The following is a 27,730-nucleotide window of genomic DNA, read 5'->3' on the forward strand; positions in this document are numbered from 1 at the left end:
TTATTTTAAATTATTTTTAAAGGAAAATACCACAATAATACCATCAAAAAAAAGTAAAAAGTATAAATTTCTAATATTACAATATTAAACATTCTTCAATCCCACTAAACTAAATAAATACATCAATGATAAACCACATATACCAAATATTCCTTCAAAAAAACCAATATAAAATAAAAAAAATTATATATATTAAACCCGTAAAATTTAAAATTTAAAAATAAATTTTATAAGTAAATTTATTATTTCTAATAACCAAATACTGTATAGAATGAAAAGATAACAAAGAATTACCAAGTTTGAACGATGTTAAGAAATATAAATTATCTCAAGTGGCTATTTTTTATCATTTTCCTTATTTTATTAGTACCAAATTATACAAATTCATATCATCAAGCAACAGTTGAGGAAGTTATTAAGGAAAAAAAAAGACATTTGTAAGTACATTTGAAGAAATTTTAAAAAATTACTCAAATAAAAAGAATGGCCATGAAAAACTTAACCTTGGGAATTCAAGCTAATATTACTGATGTACATATTAAAAAAACCAAAATACGTACTAATTGTTTTAACAGGTTGATATAACTATTCCAGATATTATATTAAAAAAGAGAAATTTATTATTTTCTAAAGGGATTAGTGAAAAAGAAAATTTATATCATAATATTACTGGTTATATACGTGGCAAATGGAATAAATTCTTCGTTCATCCAAATGACACGTTAATTCCAAAATATGCGCAAGATTTTATAAAAATACTATCATATAACAGAGGACTATTAAGCATAGTTTTAGAAGAGTCTATATTTAATGATAGCCAAATAACAGACGCAACTCTATCAATTCAAGATGAAATTGGCAACTTATATAAAAATATCAATCTTAAAGGAATTCATTTTAAAAACGATGGCTCATTAATACTTACATCATCATCACATAAATTCCCAAGTCTTATAACAATTCCACTTTTTGCATTTAATAATTTCACATTTCAAAAATCACTTAGATCAATAACTCAGATTTTAGAACAACAAATAAAGCAGTTACAAGATAGTATACCTAAAAACAAAAAAATTCAAATTCCTAGTGACAATAATGAATATTGCGAGTTCGTTGTTTATTTGCAGCTTCTTCCCAACTATGACAATAAAGAGCCTAAATTAGAAGAAATAGAAAAAGAACTTCAAACACCAAATGGCCTTCCTTACTCTTTAGTACCTCCTATTTTGCTTTCCGGAATTATTATGTCTCCTGACTGCAAATTTTCATTAGACTTTGATAATATCACTGGCATTAAAAAAGAAAAATATTATGCAGACATTAATAAGATAGCATTCTTTCAAAATCTTCTAATTATTATACAAATTTATTTGCTCATAAAACAAATGAATGAAACGTCAACTCCATCAGTGAATTTATCTTAAATAAAAATACATATTACTAATAAAGCTTAGAGCATTTCTAGAATATCATTTTGGAGTATTTGGATACAAGCATCTTTGGATGGATATACTTGCATGATTTTCCTATCGGCCTCTATATCACATAATAGTATATTTCTTTCTTCTGTTACTACTTCATTTCTTTCATTTACTCTCGTTGCAATATTTGGAATGCGATATTTACTTATTATTCATCGTATACAACAGCCTGAAAATAGGACAACTGCTATAGAAAGGCGCGACCATAGCGAAATTAATGAAGAAACAGTTATGTCAAATCGGCAAGACTACGTAAATCGGAATCAGGAGAGTAGAACTAGACAAGACCAATATGATAGCCATAGTGATATCAGTACAATATATACTCAATTTTATCTCTTTCTTCTCATAATAGTGTTAATTTTCCCACAGATAATGTTATTGCCAACTAATAAAAGGAAATATATTATATATACTATCACATTTATGGCATTTTCATTCTGGTGGCCTCAAATCATACGAAACAGTTTAAAAGGATATAGACGACCATTTCTTTGGTCATACGTAATTGGAATGACTATTACCAGGGTTATTCCTATTATTTATTTATTTTCATATCCAAAAAATATATTATTTATCCCAACGAATCTTTATATAACCTGGGGAGTTTTTGGCTGGTTATGGTTTCAAGTTTTTCTTCTAGCTAGTCAGGACTTTTTAGGTCCACGTTTCTTTATACCTTCTAATGTAAGAATTTCGAAAATAATCTTTAATAATATTTATGTTAGCTTTTACGTCCGACATATAATTATCATCCAATACTTTCAGAAGATGTCGAGACTGCATCATCATATTTTGATTCTAATGGGCGTACAATTTGTTCTATATGCATCCAAAATATATCATTACCACGTATTAACAGGAATTCTACGAATAACGCTTCGTTAATTTTAGGAAGAAGATCGTATATGGTAAATGGTATCTCTTATTTCTTTACAATTATAATCGATGAAGGTTACACCCTGCAAACATCTATTTCATACAAATTGCTTAGAAAGATGGATGAGAGTTCGCCTAATTTGCCCAGGTATAAACCTTCTTTAAATAATCTATTTAGATAACCTTTTTAGTATGTAGACATTCGTAAGATAGCTTTACTCTAATATCATATTCTAACATATCGTAGACTTCCTCCTATATAAATTCTAACCCATATTTAAAATTCTTAAATTATATAATACGGAGATGCTATTTCTCATAACTACATTATTAAAATCTATACTAATTCTTCTAGTAATATACATTTTATATCGAAATAGTTTATTTACATAAATATTAATTATTCTATCCATGTATCAAGGATAGCCTTTTCATTTTTTATATTATATTTATTTAATTTCCTCAAATTACAATCCAGAATACTTGAGCTTCTAGTAGTTCTCTTGTCATTATCATCAGTATTTTTTTTCTTTTTTTTTTTATATAATTTATGAGATCTTATAATATCTCTGACATATGGGCCGATATCAACTGAAAGAGAAAATCCACTTAATGCATTAATCGAATTAGGAATCGTATCATAATTCCATATATTTGAGAATAATAAAGGAGAAAAAACAACTTTTAAACTTTCAATACTTAGCTCTTTCATATTAACCAAGTAACGCCCTTTTAATACAACACGTAAAGACTCAGCATTAGAAACATATTGGCAAATGTTTAATGTATCTAGATCAGTGTCATTAAGTTTATTAGAAAAAATAAAGCATGACATAATAAAAATGACTAAAGATATATAAATATAACCTGATTGGTAGATAGTATAATAAGCTCTATATGAAGGCAAAAAGTCATACCCAAGAAGATTATCAAGATGACGAGTATCAGAAGATAAATTATCAGAATTAGACAAATCTAACTCCTAAACTAATTATTACGCAATAAAGAAACTTTAAAATATTACTTTAACTGAGCATCGAAAAGAAGCTTTACTAGATAAATAATCACAAAACGACATTGTATCTAAAAAATCTGAATGAACATCTAAAAATAATTTTTCTTTCTCTATTTCCCCATGGATTTGAAAAGAATCCTTTAATTTAATATTTTCCAGACTATTTTTAAATATATCATCGATCAGATCTAGATGCTTTCTATTCCCTATAAAAGCTTCTGTTTCTAATAATTCACAAAAATCATTTGACCATTCAGTAGAGGACAAAAACATATTTTCAAAAACAATCTTTTTGAAAGAAGTATCTGAGACGAGCATGTCTATATCTTGTATCAACTCAGATGATCTATTACTGCTTATCTGAGTAAAAAATTGCAACTGAAGAATTGATGCTCTTAAATCACATCCTTTACTCATATAGAGGTGCATTAGATCTTCTTTGCTGAAAATATATCCTTCAGAAAGAGAAAGTAAATACAAATAATTAGCAGCAAGATCTACTGGAGCAGTATTAAAATAAATTATTGATTGAAATTCAAGAAAGAAACTAGGTATTGTATTAATATCTAATAACTACTTAATAATAATAAAAAGACTTAAGGAACTACCTGTACAAGTCATTATAATAGGACGTTTTGACTTATAAACAAGATTCATAACAGTACCCCAGAAATTTTTATCTTGTTCATAAAGAATATCAACTTCCTCAATCAATATTAAGCTTTGTTTTCTAAATGACATATCTAATTTAGTTTCAAAACATGATTTATTAAAATTGTTAACTTTTTCTCCATTGACTAAATGGCTCTGGCTCATTTCACCAACCAAATTCAGAATATCCTTACCACTCCTTCTTGAGCCAGAATTAATTTCAAATATCTCAAAACCTAATTCTTTTGCTATAGCGTATACACTAGCACTTTTATAACTACCATGTGGACCCGTTAGTAATATATAACGTGCAAAAGAAACTTGAGATTTAGTATATAACTTTTTTTGACAGTTCATCAATACTCTAAGTTCTAAAAACATCAGAGATTAAGAACTAATCATACATTTCAAAATCAAAAAACACCATTAATACCATCTAAAAATGACGTAGAATTTCTACTACCAGTCCCATAATTTATAAGTTGATTTAAACATATCTGTTGATTTTTTTCTAACACATGTCTTTTCGGAGATGCAATAACACATGATATCTTAATAGTATTCGATCCAAGTTTGCAAGCCATCAACCAATCGCGAAGTTTCATAACCTCATATTCAGAAAAAAGAACCTCACAAGCCCTAGTTGGAGAGTATTTAGAAATCCAAAGTCTTACATCATAAAAATCAGAAGAAAGAAACTTATCATCTAAACTTTTATATATCTTATTGAAACATGGACGTTTTAAATCATCATAAGGAATAACAGAAGAAACCACAGATTTAAGATCATCTAAAGTATAGAACAATTTGCTAAAATAAAAAAAACTCTTCTTTAAAATAGATTTTTCACGATCAAATAATAAGGCATATCTTCCTAAATAATAATCCTCAAAAAAACTTTCTTTCTTTCCATTACTTTTTTTCCCTTTAAATAAAGGCGTATCTTTAACAACTATTTCATTATAATAATCCTTGACATGTGTATTTTTAACAGTAGGCCAAGGTGCAGCCTCAACAATAAATAATTTCGAATTAAATCTATGGGATGTTTTTGTATTAATTAAAGAAATAGGAACATAATTATTTAATGTTTTTGATAGAAAAAAAGGATGAATAGATTTTGAATCTAATATATATATATTCAATAAACATCAAAAAAGTATAATAAAAACATACCAACATAATTTACTGGAGTCTTTTCTGCAGAAACAGAGTCTTGATCAAACAATTTTATATCTTTAACAAAATTACCTTTAAAACAATTAATAAACTACAAAAAAACAATAAAAAATTACCTGAATTTTTAACTAAAAAAGAATGAGATGATTTTTTCAAAAAAGACCTTGGCGCAACCCTCAATTTTACAATTTTACTAGGATTTTTATAAACTAAAAACCTTCTGACTTCATTTTCTTTTTGAAAACTAGTAAACCTAAAAAATGGCGAAACACCTAAAGATATATATGAATCATTACAATGATCAGGATCATTAAATTCTTGAGAAAAACACATTTCTATAATTAAATAAAGAAAAATCCCAATTCTTCTTCAAAAATATTACCTTCCTTACTTTCTTTAAATGACTGAACCGAAGAAAGAGTTAAGAAAGTTGTTTGAGATTTTGACTCTATAGAATTAATAGACTGTTTCTGACATACAATTTTATGAAAATCCGAATCAATTGACCATGTAGAAAGAGACGACTCGTTAGGAAATCCTATATTTTCTAAATTACTAAAAGATTGATTTATATGCAAACGATTATCTTTTGAAACGAGATCATATTCTGATTGTAAATACTGAGCATCTGTTTCTAGCGATGCTTTAGAAGGCCCAGAAAAGTCATTTTCCTCCATTATTTCATCGAAACATTCAAAAATGATGGAGTAATCTAAAACAAAAAAAATAATGAAACTTTATAAAAACACCAATGATTTCTGTTCTGCTTCAAAATATTGTTTATTTAATATCTTCTTGTTATTTTTTAAAATCTCTAAAATATTAAGTACAGTTATATATATTTTGAAAAGTCTAAATAATTAGACAGATTAATATATATAACCCTATTTTTTGATTTACATTTTTATTTTTTATAATCACAGAAGTTGAAACGTAAAAATCATCACATTTGAAAAATGAAACTATTCAAAATAAAATAATCAGAAAATTATTTCTTAAATAATATAAAAAACACATCAACTAATAAAATTACATTAAAATAGATATCCAAAATTTGAAAAAGATTTCTAAAAAATATTTTATATTTTTAAAGAACTAGTCAAAAAAATAAAACCAAAAATGAATTCTTTTGGACTTCTAGAAAAAGCTATCACATTATGGAGTGTAGATGATGTTATTCAGTGGCTAAAACATATAAATTTTTCTCAGTATGAAAAAGAATTTCAAGGTTTATTACTTTGATACTTACAAAATTTTCCTAAAATTTCACAGAAAATAATATATCTGGAGACATTCTAATACACTTAAACCACGAATCACTTAAAGAAATAGGAATTTTGAGTACGGGTCATCGACTTAGCTTTCTTAAAGCAATATATCGTATCAAAATTGATCAAAATATTCCTATCGAGCCAGAACATTATATACCCGTCTGTAAGCAACTATTGCTCTTTTTAAAACAAAAATTTAATGTTTTAAAGCGCTAGAAATGGAAAAACTTTCTGAATATGATAAATCAGAAATTAACAAAACTAAAGAGTTAACACAAGCTATCTTTTCTTATGGTAATATAATATGTTTACACATTTGAACAATTATATTTTAATAATTCCAAGGAAAACACTTAAATGAATTCGAAAAAGAGATAAGAAATCTAAAAAAAGATTTATCCAAAATTCAAGAAGACATAACTTATATTTTTGAAATTATCAAAGATATAAAGGTAAATTTCCAGAAATATCTAAATTCTTCTTTTTACAAAGAACTAGCTATCGAAAAAATCTGATGATAAACTTACTCATACTGGTTTATCGCTTAAAAGATTTCATGAAAAACCCTTACAATTAAAAACTATACCTACACATTCCCAGATATCACCTATACAACTAGATTCTGAGCTTGACTCACCAACATTTCCAACGGAGACTTATAAAAATGCAAGTAAATTACATATATATTTTATAACTAAACCTTTTAGCAATTAACACATAGTATCCAAGATAACTTAGAATTTGGAATGAATCATAACAATTCTAACCAAATTAAAAGTGAATGTGCTATAACTGACGAATCTGTATCTCCAGTAAGTTCTAAAAAATCACACAAAAGCATAGAAATGTTCAAATCCTTTCGCATTAAATTGAACGATTCGTGTAGAAAAGTTTTACTTTCTGCATTAAAGGAATATAAAATAAATTCTGACTGGAAAGAGTATGCATTAGTCCTATGTTATGACAACAAAGGTATTTTTTTAATTTTTAAGCATTTCTTAATATTTTTTAGAAAGATACATAGAACTTAATGAAAAACCTTTATTGCTATTTCAAAAACTACAAAAGGATGAAAAAAAACCTAGTATTAACACACATATTTTTTTATCTACTAAAAAATCCAGTTTTTATCCTAAAACAAATCAAAAATCCCACCACCTTAAATCAACCTTTCAATTTTATTCAAGAAATTAAAAAAGAATCTGATATATCTAATACATTCGAAGATGCATTATGATAGATCATGATATAGAATTTCTATGTAAAACAACAGAAAACTTATAACTATATCTAAAATGAATCCCAAATACAATGTTAAATAAATCTATAATTAGAATATATTTCACAAATTCCAATTATTCCCAATGGGATCTTTCTTTTTAATCTAATACAAATAATTATATCATGCTGAAACATACAAATATAATTTACATACAACGGGTAGTATCGAATTCAAGTATAAACTAAGCAAATATTAATTCTATCTTAAAGAAACTTTAAACAAATCCAAAAGGAATAGATGTCATTTGAATTTCCATACTTCTCCAATTTTCTGCTAACAACTCAGTATATTTTATGCGCTCTTGTACATAATCCTTATATAATTTCCCTATATGAGCTTGACTAATCTGGAAATATACTAGCTCATTTAAAATACATTTATTAATAAAAAAGCAACGAGACCGTTGAGAAAGTATCAATTTCTTGTCCTTATTTTTTTAGATTTAAAACATTTAAGAGGAAAACTTGCCTTCATAATAGACTGTTCAATTTCGTTCCTAGATAATAAATTCAAATGAGATCTCATATTCAAATCAGCAAGTTTATTCACATTGCTATTTATTCTTTTCTCAAGAAAAGAAATGTTGTTGATATCTAACTTATCTTTTCTATCAAACATATTCTTTAAATCATTAGAAAATGATTATATACAAATTGTGACCCACTTTAATTGCTATAAGGCTATCTCTCTGAGATTTTAAATCTTCTAGTATTCCTTCACTCAAAATTTTAGCTTCTTCCTCCAAAAATTCCTGTGCCGTTAAAAAATGTTTAGATACAGCAAACATCCCTTTGTTAATGTAGGAGAAAGAATCATTAATTATCCCATCAATAAGAACAGGCTTACTTCCATCAGCAAGAACACTACCTTTTTTTAATATCTATGCATCATATTCATTTAACTATACTTCAAACAAAATGCAAATAGCATCATATCTTCAGCAGATTCTACATTTGTCAATCTTGATGAAAATAATACCATAAAAATACTTTCTTGATATTTTAATAAACGATCCATAATCAAACATAACTTCCTTCAGAATTTAAATAATTACAGTAAATAAATATCACTTACGTATAATTATCAATTTGAAAATCTATTGTTTTTTTAATGTTCATAATAATTTCATCAAAATTCGAAGGAAATATCAGTCCTAAATCTTCTATCATAATTTTATCTTGAAATTCATCATGAATTGTTAAAACAGTCTGCTTTCTCCATAAAGAAAATTCCTATTAAATATAAATTTAAAAATATAAATAATAAAAAAGTACAGTAGAAACAGTAAGAAATGCTATGACTAATGGATCATCTCTAAATATGGGATGACGAACAACTGCATTGATAAATCTAGAAAGCCCTTTATATCTTCTCTCTAAAAAAGCAGAATCTCTTGATAAATAATGGCCATTTACTAAAAATAAACTAAGATCTTAAACACAATAAAAAAATAGAGTACCAGAAAAACACTTTGGTGCTAAAACATGGTAAGCATTAACAATAAAAAAACAAAAGATATTACGCATCAAAGGTACTTGACGAAAAGGATACTTTTTTATCAAACACTCTTGAAGCCTAAATACATAAGTAAATGACATATAGCATATCCAAAATTTACCATAGAAAATCACTATAACGGCGAATAACGCGAGAACCACGAATTACACTAAAAAGAATATAATTTACATGTCTAAATAAAAAAGAACCTTCTTTTTTAGCAACTATATTAATAGCTATACGATCGGTTGAAGAAAAAAAATGATCCCAATCCATAATATTAAAAGTCTTATGAGAACAAGAACTTTCAAGATAATTTTCATTAACTTTATAATCAATAAAACCAGAATTCCTAAAATTAGATAAGGTGAATGAATGAACATCTAACCCATTTTCTAAATGCAATGACACCTGCTTCTGAGCATCATTTGTCCTTTCGAAATCAGACTCAAAGATAATAGTTTGTTTGGAAGACATAACAGAATCAGATAAAGAAACATTAGTACCAGATATTTTATCGTCAGGAGATATAAGGTATTTATCAATTATATCTTGTAACTTCGGAACAGGAAGATCTAGAACATATCTTTAAAATATACAGAAAAAATAAAATGTTTACTGCTTTTATATTTTTTCAATTCTTCAACACTTGCACATTCTCCATTTTGAACAATTCCAATCAAAGCAATAACTGAATAAAAGCGGCATTTACAAACTGGCATATCCTCAGTAATCCCAAAAAACATCATATTTATAATATGTTTAATTTCATAATCAGGGAGTCCCGAAAGCTCAACTATTTTCCGTAAAAAACAATATGTTCCTTTCTCATTCTTAGACAAAAGAGTAAACATTTCTCTGTAAACAAAAGGGACATCAATTCCATCTGTCAGATCAAAATAAGATCATTTACTTAGTTTTGAAAAATACCTAATAAATACTCTTGTTTACATTGCCCGGTAAAACATTTCTTTAAAAAACTTAATAACAATGGAGCATCATCTTCAATAGTTTCATTCTCAAACATAGTCCTTCCAAATAGATAAGGTTCATTATTAGTGTCTTTAGTTCCCGGTACCTTTATAAAACAGCCGCTTTCAGATGACGCCAAAGGCGACATTTCGGATAATACACATTTTCTAGATAACTCATCCATATATAAACATACGTTTTATTCATGTATATTTCCTATCTTCAATGCATGCTATTTACTATAGATTTAAATCCAAATTCAAAAATACATTTTTTTACCGTAATATCGAAAAACTTTAAAGATAATTCTAATATTTAACAAATTCATACAAGAAATGACAAAAATAAAAAGCCATTAATATACTAATGATTCAAGAATGCCTCTTTACCCAATTTTATAATTATAGAACCATCTACCAATATTTTTATACTCTTCCATCCTATATATATATATATATACATTTAATTTATTTCCTAAAAAATCTTATTTTATACATGCTTATTTTACAAAGAACTTGCTTTATAATTGTATTTCTACATAATATATATCCGAAACAGTAAACTTATTATTTTCAAACTATCAACTATTATTATTCAGTAATGTTCTAAACATTTTCTATAATATACGAATACTTAATATTAAAATAAAAACACTAATATACAACTTTAGAAGAAAAAATAAATGATTCCTTCAAAGATAAAAATCTTATTAAAAACATTGAAACGAAGAAAATGATTCTTTGTAAAGAAAATATTAACAATTATAAAAAATAAAGATTAATTTGAAAAATATTATTTTTATAAAACGTCCCCGGACAGGCTCGAACTGTCAGCCTCTCGGTAACCTCATAAATAACAGCCGAACGCGCTAACCAATTGCGCCACGGAGACTCATTAAATCTAAATATTAAATATAATATAAAAGTATCATAAAGTTTATATCAACTCACAAAATGAAATCAGCTAAAAATGCTTTACAATGTACAAATAATAAAACAATAAAAATACCAAAAAAAAAAAAATACAAAATTACTCTTCTTTTTCTTTTGTTAACGATTTCTCATCCTCACTAAAAAATATATTAAATAAATATAAAAAGATAGAAAACTTACTCATCACTTCGATCATCTTTGGCCTCTCCATGTACAACAAAACGATATGCAATACGTAGAATCAGAACTAGCCATAATATATTCACAATTTGCAATGCTAACAACAATATAAATATAATAACCTGGCTAATCCAACATTTATAATGTCCTTTTTCCCATGATAATTCATATGGACCAATATGTTTAAAACTAGTAAAAATAGAATAAAGGAAAACAATATTCAAATAATGGCGTCCGTAAATCCACAAAAGAATAAAAAATCCAAAAACAAGAGCCTGTCCTTTACATTGTATATAATTCATTAACTTTGATAACTGAGACCTTAGACATAATAAAAACAATGCAAAAAAATCTTACAGACAAAAAAATGTCAGAAGTATCCATAGTAATGAATACAGACAGACCAAGATATGTAAAATGGAATCGATAACTTAAACCAATAAGAATAAGTGTTATAATATGATGAATTACAAATTCTCTAAAATCTTTCCTAGGTTTTTCAAGCTTCAAAACCAAAACAAATGTTTGTTGAATCCAATAAGAAAATTGAAGAAGATAATATCCCTTAAAATATATATCATGTGTCTTGTGTGGATAACCATCATAAAAAGCATCAACATTAAAATACCAAATACGGTTTTGAAACATAATATACTATTTATATTAGTAGTAGAACGACGTTAGATATGTTAAACTTCACAATTCCAAGAACGGAAGACATCGAAAAGTAACATAAACTGTATCCTTGCTCCATAAAACGCTTTAATTTACGTTTCTTAATATTAATTCTTTGGCCAATAGGCTTAATCAAAACATGCATTAAAAAATCCCTCAAAAAAATAAAAGTAACAACATGAAAGGCAAGAAAACATAAATCTTTATATCCTTTTCCATACTGCTGTGGAAATGTATCTGAAGTAGGATATGATAAAAATAGAAAAGGATATAAAAAGTCACTAGAACCTTTTCCCCTTAAAAAGTACAATACGTATGATGATACTAGAAGTAACAATGAACCAATCCATGTATGTTTTTTAATAAACCTTAAATATATTTTCAAATATCCTTCAAACGATTTTATACATGGTTCTTGAAACCCAGATTCCTTCATAACCCAAAATCCAAGGAGAATATTCTTTCAAACTATATCCTACATAGGCTATTAGATTAATTAATATGAAATATTTTTTACGTAAATCTTTCGTTTTCTGACATCGTAATTTTTTAATGAAAAATCGTTAAATATTTAAAAAAAATCATTACAAACTTATCATTATGCACAAACGACAAAGATTAGAGTCTTCTAAAGAAAATATACCTTTTGAAAATATGATTAAGTCTTCAGAAATTAAAAAAAACGATGATAGTATAGGCGAATTTGAAGATCCTTGGGAAGATGAAATAGAAAGTGAAGAATATATAGAAGATATTAATGAAGGTAATTTTCTTTATTATATATATCTAATAATCAATATAGATCCAATGAATGAGGAAGTAAAAGTATATCTTCCATCCTCTCGTTCATTAAAAGAGGACGAAGTTCTTGAGCCGGATCAGTCAGCATATGAAATGCTTCATTCTATCAATGTTCAATGGCCATATTTAAGCTTTGATATTTTGAAGGACAATTTAGGTCTAAGAACTAATGTAAGCATTAGATATTTAACAACGTATAAAGACACTTATAACTTAAAGTATCCTGTAACAGTATATCTTGTGTCAGGCACCCAAGCAGATATTAAAAAAGACAATAATATTACTGTTATAAAGTTGTCGCATTTGTGTAGAACTCAATATGATGGTGAGCATGAAAAAATACATTGACAATTATAACAAATACGTTAGATGACTCAATTGATTCAAATGATTCTGATATAGATGAAGATCCTATTCTTGAATATAGGTCATTGCCTACCTTTGGAACTACAAATCGCATTCGAGCATTTTATAAGGAAGGCGAAAGTTATTTTGTTGCATCATTTAGTGAAACAGGAAAAGTACATATATGGGATGTCGCTCCTCATTTATTATCAATTAATAATCCAGGTGTATCTGTTGCTAAAAAATATAATTCACCTATCTACACTGTTTTAAATCATAAAGTAGAAGGATATGCAATTGATTGGAATACATTATCATCGCATAATTTTCTTATTTCAGGCGACAATAATGGTTTTATTTATTTAACATCTCTTTCAGAAGCCTCATGGTTTACAGAAAAAACACCATTTTTAGGACATATATCATCAGTAGAAGATCTTGTGTGGTCTCCTTCTGAGAGAAATGTATTTGCCAGTGCAAGTACTGACGGAACTGTAAAAATATGGGATATACGAAATAAAAGACACAAACCTGCATTGAGTGCTGATCTTCATCCTGGTGTAGATATAAATGTTATTAGCTGGAACAAAAATGTATTATATTTAATGGCAACAGGAGCAGATGATGGAAAGTTTAATATATGGGATTTACGTACATTCCAAAGGTATTCTTTCTTTAAAAATATTTAAAATTAACTAATATAGTTCATCTATTCCATCATTTATCGCATCATTTTCTTGGCATACAGCTCCCATAACATCTATAGAGTGGCATCCATCCGAAAAATCAGTAATTTCAGTATCAGATAAGAATCATGTTTCATTATGGGATTTATCTGTTGAGGTGGATAACGAAAGTCAAGTTTCAAAAAAAACAGACGATCTTGACCATATACCTAATCAACTTATGTTTATACATATGGGGGGAAAAGACATCAAAGAAGCACATTGGCATCATCAAATTCCGGGATGTGTTGTAAGTACAAGTTCTACAGGAATACAAGTCTTCAAAACTATAAGTATATAAATATAATACTTAATAGCTTATTTTTTTCGGCAATTATGTTTAAAAGCATAAAAACATAACATTTAAAAGATATTTAAATAAAACACTTGATTTATAAAGCAAAATTCTTACACTTGATAAAAACTATTCATAGGTTGTAAATATCTTATTAAGCATAAACATACGAATTTAAAAAAAACAGCATCAATAAAAATATGAAATTCAAAGTATAAACTTCAAATTGATTTGTATACAGTTTTTTCTAACGTTTTATAGAAAAATTGAGAATTAAAATAAATTACAGCGGAATACTGTAGATATATACTTAGAAATTTTCGAATTTCAAAAAAATCAATATAAAAAATATTTTTCAAATTAGTTTCACTTTTTTCTCAGAGAATTACACATATAAAAGATATTTATTTATTTAATTATTTGACAGAAACATTAGACATTTACTTTTTCTTTAAATACTACATAAATATTTCGAAAATTGTCTAAAAAAATTATAATACATTATTTAATGTTGATATCTTATCCTTAAATCATTTAATCCGAATATTTAAGAGTTAGAAATTAAAAAAGAATATATCAAAATCCTGTAAATTTCATTTGTTTATCAATATATATAAAAATTATATTTTTTCATAATATTTCTTGTAATACATAGAATATGTAAATAAAACATGTCTAAACAAAAGAAAAACTCATTTTGATTTCTTTAAATACATTAAATAAAAAGAACTCAGCTTTTATCGACAATTTTTTTTTAATCAAAAATAAATTCATGTAAAATTAAATGGATATATATTTTAAATATATTACTATTCTATAATATGATATGGGGTCTATTTCAGAGCCCTATTTCCTTACAAGGATTCCATATCCTATAAACTCAAAGTTTGCTAAACAATGTCAAATCGCAAATGTTTTTCCTAAAGGTTACCATGAAATAGTAATAGCGATTAATGGAGTAGGAATTAACATCTATGACGTAAGAACATAATCCCTGTGATATATCAGTTTTAATTTTAAAAATAGGCGGATTCAGGTCAAATAATTACAAATTATCCTGTAAATGGAAATACACAATTTTCATGTGCTCCTATTTCTATTAGGAAAGAAACTAATAAAAAACGAACAACTATAGCTGGGTCAGTAGAAATAAATACAAGGAACCGAAAATTACTTTTATGGATCGAGAAATCCAACTTAGACGTACAATTTAAATTTATAAATATTAAATCCAAAGTCATAAACATTCAATTACTACAAGATTATATTATTTCATTCTTTGAATCTGGGGAAATTATTCAGTACAATTCCAACATGGATATTATTTGTAAAGTTTCAACAGATATTTCAAATATAGTTCATTGTGGTCAAATTAAACTCAAATTACCATATGAAATTTTTTCAATTGAAAACAAAGAAGAAGATATTGTATATAAGATCTCAATAGAAGATTCGCGAATTATCATTATTAATATTTTTCAAATATGCGAAACAAGATGTACGGAACTGAATACGATTACTGGAATATTAGCAATGGTAATTTATTTTTTATTATTTAATATATATATATAATATTTAAGGATTTTCATATAAATCACAGGATTGCATTGACTGAGAAAAGCATTATTTATCATCTTACATCAACTCATCTTTTTACATATATATTAACATCTTCAAATATTGAATTTAAATCAAAAACGAAATTTTCTAAAGAACTTTCAATTCCTTTTTTTTTGGAAATATTTCATAATCATCATATTATAATATGCACAGCAGATAAAATATTACTTTTTGATGCACTATATCAAGTATTTTTCTTTTCAAGAGAAATAACACATATAAACACAGCACCCATAATTATACATACATCTGAGTCATCAAAGTTTCGAAATGCCTTATTAGTTCTATCTAATACAGAGTTTCTCATTCTATCTACTATTTCATCTCCAAAAAATAGTTTTCTAATTGATATGCTTGGAAAAGTCGATGACAAAAAAGAATCTAACATCATGGTTATAAACTCCGTTACAAGTTTTGAAAAAAAAAGATCTAATGTGTTAATATTAGAATCACCCAAAAAAACAAAAAAATATCTAAAAGAACAAGAAAAACTAGCCAAATCATTTTTATTAAAATTAAAGAAATATTCCTTACTTAAAGATGGTAACAAATTTGATATTTTTTTTTTTAAATACTTTAATACAAAAAAATTTTCTAACAATTTACAAAATAAAGACTTTAGTAAAGGAAATGGCTATAGTAAATCTAATACACAAAGTAGAAAAATTGAACTATCGCCTCAAATTTTGGAAAAAATTGCTCGAATGATATTTGTACCACCAAAAAAAGAGGATATGCACAATTTAAATAAAACAGCTAAATTTCAAATATTATTTTATCCTAAAAAAACCCTTAATTATCTCATTAGGGTAGTCCCATTGTCATTATTAAAGTCAGATTTTTCAGGTTTTATAAATGCAATTGTAACTTTAGATTCATCATTATTATTAAATTTGTTTTTAAGTTCAGATCTATTACCACCAAGAGAATTAGCATCTGCGTTGAAGTATGTTCTAAATAAGGATCCTGTAGACATGAAAATTTTCAAAAAAGTCTCGAAAATGATGAATAATTACACTGAAGAGCAAATAATATCTGCATTAAAAACAGAATTTACAGGAAACGAAATTGAAAAGTTAATCAATCTGTTAGGAAAACAAATATTAAAAACAGAATCTAAAAAATTAAAAAAACTATCTTATATTAGAGATGAATTAGTTATTTATAGGATGCTAGAGAATTCTCTAGACACTATAGGAATATGTGGAATAACTATGCAAAATATAAGACCATCTTTTTTTGATGTCACTTATAATATTTTAAAAAAAACAATTAATGAAACAATAGATATAAATTACATTATTAACATGTTAGATGAACTTATTCGTAGAGCTGGAGGCCATAAAAATATTAATCAGAAATATCAGGAATTCAAATTAAATCAAAGTAACAATATTAATCTCAAAAAAAACACTCGATCACGTGCCGTAGCATTATCAAATCAACTATCCTGTAGATCAGCTTTACAAGAAAACCATTTGAAAACAAAAAGAGCAAGAGCCTATCAAAAAAATTTTTTTGTTGGAAAATACTCTATCGAAAGATTAGAACTATAAAAAACTAAATAAATTTTATGTAATTCAAAATATACATATTCATATACTAATGATTCTTTAATGATACATACCAAAAAATTAATAACTATCAGTCTCTTCTATTGTTACAACTTCTTCTAGAAATTTTTTAATCATTCCAAGAACCTCCATCTTAAGATCTTCAGGAACGGTAGCTTTAATACATTAAAAAAACGCTACAAATATAGTATTTACCAAGGCCTTTCGGCTCAATTTCTTTTACTAAATCTTCAAAATTAGGCTTCTCTTGATGACGTACTTTAACTAAAAATAAAATTAGTAAAAATAACAAAGATTTATAGATACAAAGAGCATGATTTTTCATATCCGAATACCATCCACATTCATGAAGCTTTTTATTCAAATAAAACAGAATACTAAATCTGTATTAATAAAAATGATTATATTTTTAAATCAGTAAACCGTACCGTTCATATGCTCCTGATTCAACCAATTTCTGATTTACTTGAGCTCTTAAATTAACAATTGTTTCTGTAGGCACACTCATACAGTAAACAATAGTATTAAACTGACAAATTGTTTAATATAAAAACTATAGACTCCTTTTCTAAAATACAGAGATTAATAAAACAAATGATTTTTAAAATAAGTACAACAAAACCTATTTCGATATACATTAAAAATGATTTTTAAATATAATTACAAAAAGATATAAGAGATATTATAAGCAATCATAGTTAAATTGAAACCAAACTAAAACCATAAGTTGATTAAATAATTTTATTGTATACATATTTTTCATCAATAATAAATAAACTTTATTTTATATAGAATATTTAAAAAACCTATAAAAACAAAGTTAAAATATCAAATTTAATATTAAATCGTATTCTTATTAAAACTATCTGAAGTCATATTACCAATTATTATTATCATCATTGACATTTAACAAATATAAAAAATAATTTTATATTTTTCTTTAACGTTATATTATTTGCTTTTTAAACATATTTTTTCTCACTACTGTTGAAAAATCCATTCTGTGCTCCCATAAATAACTATAGACATATCATTCAACAATATTTATGATTTTACCAATTCCAGGACGCTCATAACTTGAATCATTTATATCATTATATTTTGATTTATCAAATTCCTATCAAAAAATTTTCCATCTATGCAAAGACAAATAACTAACTTTAAATACTATATCCTATTATTTTTCATCATTCCCTAGATCCTTACAATATATATATTTAAAAAAGCCAAAAAATCAAATTTAAAAAATTTTATCAAAATTACTCACAACCATTTAATCCTATTAAGACTCCCCTAATCATATTGCTATTATATGTTCATGCGCCTTCATCTGGTCTTTGAAAAATGCCATCATTTTGTTACAACATCTCAAATATTACTCAGAGCGAGTCAAAAAAGTATGCTTTTAGTAATTCATATGAAAAATATCACCATTTTCATGTTCAGATAGACTATCAACAGAAAAAAACTTAATTAGATCACTAGTACACCTTTCTCTACTCAATCTTTTTTTGATACATGTACTATATTTTTCCAAATTTCTTCTAAATATAACAGGACGATAATTTCGCGTTTCGGAAAACGATTAATCCAATTCAAATATTCATTATCATGATGGGGTTGGAGTAAATGAAAATAAATTTAAGTGTTTTCCATAAACAGAAATTGCAACAGAAGAACCATGTACAATTATCGATGATAATATTAAAAATGACGTAATAGGCCAAATCATTAGTATTAACTTATAATAAGAAATAATTGGATTAGCTAGAACACTTTCCGAAGGTTCATCAATTTTAGTTTCTAACTTTATAGGAGCCAATACAGAAACAAATATAGCTCCTACACCCATTGGACCAAAATGACCACAAAAAACTATAAATATTAATCAGAATGCAATTTCAGTAAAAACTACTACAAGCTTCTCTCCAAGTATGAATATCAGGAATTAAAGGCTTTAATGTAAGAATAACAGGAATTCGTCGAAAAAGTAACACAAATTGCGACAATTAGTAATCTCCAAGGAGTTACTCCCAGTTCTGGCATATTATATTGTTTACATAGTATTATAGCTCTCCAATATACAGAAAATGCAAAATTAAGCAATAAATAGATAACATTAGAAACATGTGATTCTTCAGTTTTTTTTGAAAACCAATCACTAAAGAAATTAAATTAAAAAAAGAAGAAATAATAGACATACTCCCAAGAAAATACAGCACCAGCAGAAAAACTAACATATCATCTATTCCTATTAAAGCTCCAATTCCAGCGCAAAATAATGATAACATAAAATAAAACACAAGAAACGATTCACAATTAATTAAATTATACTTTTCCTAAAATTTTACTGCTTTTCTTCCAAAAAACCCAATGAATGATCCTAAAATACAACCGAAAACAACTTCATAAAGTATTTTTATATGAAGAAATTTGCCTATAGTTTTTAATCTAAATGAATCTACTAATAGTTGCAATCCAATAAATAAAAAAGGGAGCTTATTAAAATTAGATAATTACTGGAAATAAAAATCAAAAACAAACAACAAATCCATCATTACATCCAGATTCACAAGATAAAATATTGCGAATATACTCAGGAATTTTCTTAGAAAATTCACTTTTTCCTACTATAGAAGAAACAAGAACAGGATTTGTTGCAGTAACACAAGCACCTAATATTAAAGCTTCAATCTTAATTTAAATAAATAAAAAATCCAATGTTATGAAAACATACAAAAACAAGATTTGATACTAATAGATATACTATAACACTCATAACAACCCATCCAAAAATCATAACAGGACATAAAAGCATAACCAAACTTTTCCAATGTTTTAATACATATCCTTTAGAAAATTCTACACCAACAGCAAAAACCTGAACAATCAAAACAATGCGAGAAAATTCAAGTATATTATAATCTATTTATTAATCAATTATTTAAAAAGTTTATAATTACACTTTACCAACATTACTCCCACGAACCAGGATCAAATATATTAATATAATAAGGCCCAAAAATAATACCTACAATAGTTGCTACCACTAGAAAAAAATTAAAACAAAAAAAAGGATAAGTAGCGATACTCGCTTTTCCAATATATAATCTCTGTTTAATAAAAAGAGAAACAAGCATAAATAGAGAAGTAAAGCAACCAAAAATTGCATAAGCAATATGTGGTTTTGAAATATCAACATGATTCCATACCATATATTCAGAAGCTACAAAAAGAACAACGCTATATAATCAAACTTATTAATGATTATAATACTCCTAAAAAATACATAAAACAATAGACAATTGTTTATCGATAAACTATTGCCTAAATGTTTATCGATTAGTAGATTAGAATTCTCCACTTCTGATAAATACGCATTAATTTCCAATCAAATAAAACATTAAAAACCAACGAGCTAAATCATATTTTGTTTGATTCAAAATAATATCCAATGTTTATCAACTTTTTATTATAGATTTTAAACTTTCTCTTTTGATACTCAAATACTTTAAAAAATATCAAAAAATCCAAAAAAAAAGCTTTATAATATTTAAAATATAGACTTAATTCTTCTAATCCTACTATAGAAATTGTTTCTACCAATAAAAAATCCATAATAATACTTGCTTTTATAATTACTATCTCTTATCTGTAATTCCATGTTAATTTTTATAAGAATACTATACTATACAGTATTTTATACTAAATAACAACATTCATATTTAAAAAAGAGCGAGAGTATTATAAAAGCATTCCTTTAAACGCATTTTTATCTAAAGTATTCCAATATAGTTTTTTCAAAGCTTTCAAATAATTCTTAATATTTCCAGACACGCATTATCTTTTACACATTATCTTTTCATATTACTTTTTGTAGTTCTTTCCTATTCTTGTTCTTTTGGTAATAATCTAAAAAATAAATTATCAACAAAAGTTTTACATAAACAAATTTAAAGAATTATAAGATTAAAGCTAGAAATTCTTCCTAATAAAAAATAGAATTAAAAAATGAAAATACGTATTTTATTCATTTTAACGTATTTTATTATATAAATAGTATTCTAATGTATTTTTTAGATGAAACTTTTTTAAGAACAAAGTTATCGCTGCCATCGTATATCAAAAAAAAGCTTAGAAAAACAAAATATTAAAAAGAAACGTTTTATTGCAAAATAAATAAGAAATTTCTAATATTTTTCAGTCATAAAGATTTATTTGTATAGCTTCTAGAAAGATTATTTGTTCAAATATAAACTTTCGATTTTGATATTAAATTCAGGATCTTTTTATAATTAGCTATGTCAGGACCAACAACGATTAACAAGAGCGAGCCCATTAACAAGAAAACTAGTGTTGTAATTAAGGGTAGGAGTCGGTTTCTTAATATATTCTATTTACTGTCTCCCTTCTAGTGGGTATGGTTGGTGACTCTCAGATAGGAAAAACAAGTCTTATGGTAAAATATGTCGAGGGATCATTTGATGAGGGTGAGTTATGGTTTTTTAAGATCTATTTTGAGACTTATAAATTCCAAAGATTATATCCAGACACTTGGTATATCTTTTCATTTCCAAAATGACTAAACAAATTAATTCTTATAGGTGTAAATTTTATGGAAAAAACCATTTCTATTCGAAATACAGAAATTACATTTTCTATATGGGACCTTGGGGGTCAAAGAGAATTCGTTAATATGCTTCCATTAGTTTGCAATGATGCAGTAGCTATTTTATTTATGTTTGATTTAACACGTAAGAGTACACTTAACAGTATAAAAGAATGGTATCGCCAGGCAAGAGGATTTAATAAAGTAATAAACAAATTAATCTTTATGCTATATAACCCTAATATCTAAAAGACTGCTATTCCATTTCTTATTGGAACTAAATATGACCATTTTGCAAACTTTCCTAGGGAAGATCAAGAAGAAATAACTAAACAGGTATAATATAACTATATTATATTATTTTATTAAAAAAGCTAAAGGCTAGACGTTTTTCTCAAGCCATGAAAGCATCACTCATCTTTTGTTCAACATCACATTCTATTAATGTGCAAAAGGTATTTTTAATTTATATTACTTTCGTTTATATTAAACTATTTAAGATTTTTAAGATTGTACTCTCAAAGGCATTTGATTTGAAATGTACTATACCAGAAATAATTAATATTGGTGAACCAATATTGGAATTTACCAATGTTTAGTAATATTTTTTTATTTTTCGTATAACTACAATATTTTTGCATATGTAATATTAAAGAAATCAATTTAAAATGACATATACAACCGTACAGATTTTAATATTACTCAAAAACATTTTTCAAATTTTAAATATTTATTTTGACAAAAAAATTATATCCAATAATTTTAACTGAAATTACATCTAAAAATTTAGATCCTTTAATCGTTTTCTAACATTATATTTATAATATTATTAGAAATATAACATTTTAAAGGCAAACATTTTTTAATACTTTTCGTATAAATCGTTATTTTATTGAACATTAAAATCTATAAAAATATCTTTAAATATCTTTTTGAAATATGCATTAAAGTTAAAATTATTCTTATTTAAATGATATTACGAAATTCATTGAAAATATTATATAGATTTCGTATTTTTATATAAATGAAAAATAACTTAATAAAACTATTGTTTAGCATCAAATATTAAATTAAACAATTAAAATATGCATTTTATTTTGAAAGATATGAAATATTTATAAAAATTAATAAAATTTCATAAGAAATTAAAAAACTACAAAACCAAAATCACATATATTAACAAAGTAATGCTAAAAAATCCTATGTATTTTTTGAAGTATATTTTAGCTAAAATTTAAAAAAACATATTTAAATATACTATGTTTATTATACATACTACCACTTATTTTTTTAATTTAAAAAAAAGCTATATATCTAATTAAAAACATATATTAATTTTTTTACATAAATTTATTTGCTATCTACTTAATATATTTAAAGAACTACAATCCACTATTTCAAACTCTTTTACAAATTTGAATTCATCATTAGTAAGATTATTCAGTAAATCATTATAAAACATATAAAATTTTGGAGTAGCAACTAAAAAATATTAAAAAAAATAACATTTACATAAAAATTTACATTTATTAGATATTCGAGACAATGCAATAATACTTCGCAAGATAGATTGACGCAATTCAATATTCTTTTCTATTTCTTGTTTAACGGCGGTATCTTTCAATTTTGAATTTAATATTATCGAATATTTAACAGAAATACTATCTAAAACTAATATATAATTAAAACAGTAATAATATTTTTTCTAGTATACCAGCTTGAATTTCTCTAGGAGCTAAAGTGCATAATTTGATCAATATTAAATTCGAAAATATTTTAATATCATGACAATCATCCAATCCACAAATTACGATATCCAAAAATCCCGAAACATCCTCTACATATGCAAAAAACATCTCACAAATAGAATATAATATCTCATATACACTCTTGAGTTAATTAGTAATAAACACTTATAAAAATCAAATACCTTTCTTAATTCAAAAGAATCATCAACGATATGTACAAATGGTCCCACTTGAACTCTTTTCATTAAATTATCTTTTATTATTGTTTCTTTATAAAGAACAGCTAGAAATTTTTGCATGTGAATCTGAACAAGATAAAATTTATTATGAATAGCAACATTCAAAACTTCAAATATTAATTTCTTAACAATCTTCCTAAAATTAGCTAAATATTTCTTTAAATTTCAGATACCAGCTGAGAATTTTCTACTGACAATAAAAGTTCATCAATTATAAGGCTTAAAAAACTATCGAATTCATTTACAGAACTAGTAAAAGTAAATTTTATTGCAGAAATAACAACCAATTGAATCTCTGTTGATGAATTTTTAACTTGTTTCTAAATAATACTATTAGTTAAAGAAAAATAAAAATAAAATACCTGAAATTCAGGAAAAAAATAATGAGGTTTAAGCAATGCAAGCCTTCCAATACATTCTACTGCTATAGGTCTGCAACTTTCATCGGATATAGAACATTTAAATAAAATGTTTAGAACATCAATGAAATATGTCATGAAATTTGAACTTCGATCATGATGTATAATTATCTTATAATACATTAATTTACTTGTAAACAAAAAAAGTAATAACCTCTTTTAACGCAATCAATAACAAACAATACTCAGAAAACTCTGATTGTAATTGATTGATAAAAAATGGAAAATATGTACTAATATTTCCCGCTACAATATTCCCAAGAGCAAATGCTGAAATTCTTTTAAGATCATTTGATGAAGAAAAAAACTGCGAAAACACCACATCCATGATATTAATATACCGAGCCATATTCCTAAAAAATGTCAATTAAATTAAAAAAAAAAAAAATTACATTTTTCTTCCAGCTTCTCCAAGAACCATCAAAAGGAAACATTTTTTTTTGACAATTTCTGAAACTTTTACCTCTTCAATAAAATTATTTATTAAAAATTCAAAACCATTTTCAAGAATTAATGCAATAATTTTTGAAAAAAAAGACATTTCATTAAAAGAAACATCTATGAAAAACAACTTTTTAAATAAATAATTGAAGCTTCCTTTTTTTATAGAAACTTTCATAAAATCCAAAACCTTATCTTGAATTTCTATACTATTTTGTACCAAGGGTGTCCTTATCAAATGCATAATATGATGAAATAATTCTTCAAATATGGTAAAAGGGACATCAATATACTTTATTAGATTTACCAATAACAAAATTGTACTTGAAAGAATATGATAGTCTTTTGAGAATATAATAAATATAATAGTATCAACAAGCTTCCGAACAACTGAAAATTCTAGAGTATTTTCAGATATTTTCATAAATCCACTAAGTGCCAACAAACAAGGAAGTTTTAAACTTTTATTATTTTTTTCTAAAAATCCTAATAATAAAACAACAGTCTTTGTCACCCATTTACAATCCAACTTAGGAATCCTAAAAGTAATAATATCCCTAATGATTTTTATAGTTAATAATTGAGTAGTTTCGTTATTAAGTTTTTCCGTCAAAATATTAAGGACTAAATTTTGTTTATTTTCATCTAAATTCATATAAATCAAAAAATGGCCCATGGCCATCATTGCATTTTCTTCTACATCATCGTGAATATTAGCTACAGAAGCCTTTTCTAACACAATAAAATATAACTCATCAAAAGATTTTTCAAAATCATCACCATTTGAAGGAAGAAGTTTTATTAAAAAGGACAAAGAACATAATGATTCTGCCGAAATTTTATAAAATTTATCTTGGATTGATACAGTAATTCCTTTTATAAAAATGTGAAGATAAGGCTGAATTATATGGTAGGATGTTTGAGATAACATTTCTTTTACAAAACGAAGAGCCTCAATTCGTAAATCAGTTACCGAAGACATAGAAATAGAACTTATTTCATTATAAAACGAAGATGCTAATAATATTTCTATAGGTCTCATAAAATACTGATATTGACTATCCATTTCTTTTGCCATGATTTTAGTTAACTCAGTAATTAAAACATATCCTGCCTGACAAATAGAGATTGAAGATGACATGAGTTGTATAGAAAGTACTTTACAAATTTCTGGAAGAAGAATAGATATTTTTTTCTTAAATAAAAAAGGTAATTCCAAATATATATTAGACATATTATTCTCTTTAAATTGTCCGAAGTCTAAATTTTCAGATCTTTTGAACAATAAATAAGACGTTTGCCTAATCAAAGATGTGAATGTATTCAAAACATCATATCTCACAACTTCTTCGCGTTCATTAAACTTCTGGATTAGAGAAATTGCTACCTGAAAATAATGTTGTTGAAAAAGAGTTATATAAGTGTTAATAATTGTATTCAGGAGCTTACAAGAAAATCTTCGAATTCTCCATGACATATCATCATTAGAATAATCACTTAAAAAATGAACATTATTTGAAATTTCAAATAAAAATTACCTATTATCGAACTCATCAGAATTAGATTCCATCTCTACATTTATATCACTATCTGTATAATTTGGATCATAATTAAGCAATAAAACTAATTCTTCAATAATATACGATATATACGGTTTTGTTTCCTTATCAAAATGAAGTATAAAAATTTCTAAAGTTTGTAAAGCCAATTCACGAACTTCATCATCATCTTTTTTAAGAGTTTTTAATATAACTGGAATAATTGATTTTAAATATTTCGAAAATCTATAATTAGAAAAAAAACTAGATGCAGATGTAGAAAAAGTAGAACTAGAAAGCTTCCCAAAAAGGAATACCAAAGTTTTGAGTCTATCATTAGATTCAGTATCAACTTTCTTTAAAATATTATCCATAAAAAGCGGAAATAAATCATTTGACAAATATAAAGAAAAAAGCCCTTTTTAATAATTAAAGACATAAAAAAAAAAGTTCTTACCAAGTGCAACAACAGAACACTTTCTGATTACGGCATAAGGACTATCCAATAAATGAACAAGTATTGTTTGTATATGTTTTTGTTCCACAAAAGAAAGAGAAGCTATTTCTACTCCAAACTTAGATAATAACTCAATCATAACATTAATAATATCCATCTGATTCTCCAAAATGGTATCCTAACATAACAATTGAGAAATATCATTATATTTTCTTATTATACCGTTATCAATTGAGAAAGAAGTTTTGGAAATAAAAAATGAACAATAGTAACAGCAATAGGAGAAGGAGATGGTGTCTCTATAATAATATTTCTAAGAGCTAATGACAGAAAAATTAAATAACCAGTAACTATTAATGTAAATAAAATATACCTGTAAAAGAAATATCTCTTAACATATTTTTTTCCAATATTCCCTCATTTGACTCAAAAAAATTACAGAGAATATCTAGAATAATCACTAAATGATTATTTTCACATTTCTTTGTAAAAGACGTAAGACTTTAAAATATATTAATTGCTAATAACAAATTTAGAAATACACTGTACCATTTAATTGCAAGATTTTGTACTTCACCGTTTTTATCTTTTAAAAGACGAACCAATGAATCAATAACTTGTATACATATATCCTCTTCTAATTGACAAGTAGTAGATTTCTGGAATTCATTCATAAGGTCAACAATAGCCATAAATACCAAATCTTTATCTTGACTCTTCATCTACAATTGTTAGTATAATATTTATCTAGAAATCATAGCCTTAACTTTTTCAATTAAACTATAAATAAAATAGGAATTTAAAATCATCTTTAAATATCTTTAAAATAATTCTTTAAACATCAAAAATTAAATTTTAAGGCAAATTAAATTTAAAAATATATTTATTAAAAACATTCTCTTAAA

The 27,730-nt window shown here is 25.5% G+C and overlaps 11 protein-coding genes and 1 non-coding gene across 12 annotated transcripts; 5 read left to right on the plus strand and 7 right to left on the minus strand.

Annotated features, from left to right (window-relative positions):
* Positions 1-483: 483 nt before the first annotated feature.
* On the plus strand, positions 484-2,657 carry PNEG_02043 (hypothetical protein; the record flags this gene model as incomplete). Its single annotated transcript, XM_007875832.1, has 7 exons — positions 484-531; positions 576-1,409; positions 1,455-2,168; positions 2,210-2,392; positions 2,436-2,508; positions 2,552-2,564; positions 2,608-2,657. The coding sequence occupies 7 exons, from the start codon at positions 484-486 to the stop codon at positions 2,621-2,623; spliced, it is 1,881 nt and encodes a 626-aa protein (XP_007874023.1). The 3' UTR covers positions 2,624-2,657.
* A 24-nt stretch (positions 2,658-2,681) lies between these two features.
* Positions 2,682-5,882, minus strand: PNEG_02044 (hypothetical protein; the record flags this gene model as incomplete). Its single annotated transcript, XM_007875833.1, has 7 exons — positions 2,682-3,342; positions 3,385-3,941; positions 3,984-4,397; positions 4,451-5,152; positions 5,203-5,277; positions 5,322-5,540; positions 5,588-5,882. 7 exons carry the CDS (start codon positions 5,880-5,882, stop codon positions 2,761-2,763), a joined length of 2,844 nt encoding a protein of 947 aa, XP_007874024.1. The 3' UTR covers positions 2,682-2,760.
* Positions 5,883-6,322: 440 nt separating this feature from the next.
* Positions 6,323-7,812, plus strand: PNEG_02045 (hypothetical protein; the record flags this gene model as incomplete). The annotated part of the gene is made up of 8 exons (XM_007875835.1): positions 6,323-6,433; positions 6,478-6,639; positions 6,687-6,770; positions 6,822-6,928; positions 6,975-7,142; positions 7,184-7,448; positions 7,489-7,560; positions 7,601-7,812. Coding segments are annotated over 8 exons (1,082 nt in total), but the record flags the coding sequence as incomplete, so codon positions are not given.
* Positions 7,813-7,953: 141 nt separating this feature from the next.
* PNEG_02046 (hypothetical protein) lies at positions 7,954-10,490 on the minus strand. Its single transcript, XM_007875836.1, has 12 exons — positions 10,186-10,490; positions 9,875-10,141; positions 9,377-9,830; positions 9,281-9,333; positions 9,218-9,235; positions 9,033-9,172; positions 8,833-8,990; positions 8,748-8,791; positions 8,666-8,705; positions 8,423-8,621; positions 8,227-8,379; positions 7,954-8,185 (listed from the first exon to the last, which is right to left on the minus strand). The coding sequence occupies exons 1-12, from the start codon at positions 10,409-10,411 to the stop codon at positions 7,973-7,975; spliced, it is 1,965 nt and encodes a 654-aa protein (XP_007874027.1). The 5' UTR covers positions 10,412-10,490; the 3' UTR covers positions 7,954-7,972.
* A 543-nt stretch (positions 10,491-11,033) lies between these two features.
* Positions 11,034-11,118, minus strand: PNEG_05031. Its single transcript has one exon. It is a non-coding gene; the product is annotated as a tRNA-Asn (tRNA).
* A 138-nt stretch (positions 11,119-11,256) lies between these two features.
* Positions 11,257-12,450, minus strand: PNEG_02048 (hypothetical protein; the record flags this gene model as incomplete). Its single annotated transcript, XM_007875837.1, has 4 exons — positions 11,257-11,296; positions 11,340-11,653; positions 11,697-11,993; positions 12,040-12,450. The coding sequence occupies 4 exons, from the start codon at positions 12,448-12,450 to the stop codon at positions 11,257-11,259; spliced, it is 1,062 nt and encodes a 353-aa protein (XP_007874028.1).
* Positions 12,451-12,588: 138 nt separating this feature from the next.
* On the plus strand, positions 12,589-14,186 carry PNEG_02049 (hypothetical protein; the record flags this gene model as incomplete). The annotated part of the gene is made up of 5 exons (XM_007875838.1): positions 12,589-12,777; positions 12,817-12,986; positions 13,035-13,140; positions 13,185-13,824; positions 13,865-14,186. Exons 1-5 carry the CDS (start codon positions 12,615-12,617, stop codon positions 14,184-14,186), a joined length of 1,401 nt encoding a protein of 466 aa, XP_007874029.1. The 5' UTR covers positions 12,589-12,614.
* A 780-nt stretch (positions 14,187-14,966) lies between these two features.
* PNEG_02050 (hypothetical protein) lies at positions 14,967-17,745 on the plus strand. Its single transcript, XM_007875839.1, has 3 exons — positions 14,967-15,159; positions 15,207-15,716; positions 15,761-17,745. The coding sequence occupies exons 1-3, from the start codon at positions 15,007-15,009 to the stop codon at positions 17,354-17,356; spliced, it is 2,259 nt and encodes a 752-aa protein (XP_007874030.1). The 5' UTR covers positions 14,967-15,006; the 3' UTR covers positions 17,357-17,745.
* Positions 17,435-17,882, minus strand: PNEG_02051 (hypothetical protein; the record flags this gene model as incomplete). The annotated part of the gene is made up of 4 exons (XM_019757737.1): positions 17,435-17,529; positions 17,570-17,638; positions 17,681-17,751; positions 17,803-17,882. 4 exons carry the CDS (start codon positions 17,880-17,882, stop codon positions 17,435-17,437), a joined length of 315 nt encoding a protein of 104 aa, XP_019613304.1.
* A 1,101-nt stretch (positions 17,883-18,983) lies between these two features.
* On the minus strand, positions 18,984-20,685 carry PNEG_02052 (hypothetical protein; the record flags this gene model as incomplete). The annotated part of the gene is made up of 9 exons (XM_007875843.1): positions 20,466-20,685; positions 20,364-20,423; positions 20,112-20,299; positions 19,919-20,068; positions 19,745-19,872; positions 19,578-19,607; positions 19,370-19,535; positions 19,293-19,329; positions 18,984-19,249 (listed from the first exon to the last, which is right to left on the minus strand). Exons 1-9 carry the CDS (start codon positions 20,587-20,589, stop codon positions 18,984-18,986), a joined length of 1,149 nt encoding a protein of 382 aa, XP_007874034.1. The 5' UTR covers positions 20,590-20,685.
* Positions 20,686-21,656: 971 nt separating this feature from the next.
* Positions 21,657-22,582, plus strand: PNEG_02053 (septum-promoting GTP-binding protein 1; the record flags this gene model as incomplete). Its single annotated transcript, XM_007875844.1, has 7 exons — positions 21,657-21,742; positions 21,790-21,864; positions 21,914-21,931; positions 21,979-22,187; positions 22,236-22,319; positions 22,364-22,438; positions 22,484-22,582. The coding sequence occupies exons 1-7, from the start codon at positions 21,676-21,678 to the stop codon at positions 22,580-22,582; spliced, it is 627 nt and encodes a 208-aa protein (XP_007874035.1). The 5' UTR covers positions 21,657-21,675.
* A 758-nt stretch (positions 22,583-23,340) lies between these two features.
* Positions 23,341-27,634, minus strand: PNEG_02054 (hypothetical protein; the record flags this gene model as incomplete). Its single annotated transcript, XM_007875845.1, has 14 exons — positions 23,341-23,465; positions 23,508-23,654; positions 23,698-23,872; positions 23,914-24,102; positions 24,144-24,290; positions 24,333-24,500; positions 24,544-24,742; positions 24,782-26,326; positions 26,369-26,786; positions 26,826-27,003; positions 27,048-27,145; positions 27,199-27,326; positions 27,375-27,547; positions 27,593-27,634. The coding sequence occupies 14 exons, from the start codon at positions 27,632-27,634 to the stop codon at positions 23,341-23,343; spliced, it is 3,732 nt and encodes a 1,243-aa protein (XP_007874036.1).
* Between the last annotated feature and the right edge of the window lie 96 nt (positions 27,635-27,730).

This window comes from Pneumocystis murina (genome assembly GCF_000349005.2).
Source record: "Pneumocystis murina B123 chromosome Unknown supercont1.9, whole genome shotgun sequence".
NCBI lineage: Eukaryota > Fungi > Ascomycota > Pneumocystomycetes > Pneumocystales > Pneumocystaceae > Pneumocystis > Pneumocystis murina.

What these genes read in the sequence shown, in the direction of transcription:
- PNEG_02046 (XM_007875836.1), bottom strand. Translation starts at nt 10,411, where the DNA reads ATGGATGAGTTATCTAGAAAATGTGTATTATCCGAAATGTCGCCTTTG. An exon ending in ATTGAAAAAATATAAAAGCA is followed by an intron (nt 9,831 to 9,874) that starts GTAAACATTTTA and finishes GATATGTTCTAG; the next exon opens with ATCTTCCTGTTCCGAAGTTA. An exon ending in CTATTTGCATTTTGTTTGAA is followed by an intron (nt 8,622 to 8,665) that starts GTATAGTTAAAT and finishes AAAAAAAGGTAG; the next exon opens with TGTTCTTGCTGATGGAAGTA.
- PNEG_02050 (XM_007875839.1), top strand. Translation starts at nt 15,007, where the DNA reads ATGGGGTCTATTTCAGAGCCCTATTTCCTTACAAGGATTCCATATCCT. An exon ending in TAGGAATTAACATCTATGAC is followed by an intron (nt 15,160 to 15,206) that starts GTAAGAACATAA and finishes TTTTAAAAATAG; the next exon opens with GCGGATTCAGGTCAAATAAT. An exon ending in TTACTGGAATATTAGCAATG is followed by an intron (nt 15,717 to 15,760) that starts GTAATTTATTTT and finishes ATAATATTTAAG; the next exon opens with GATTTTCATATAAATCACAG.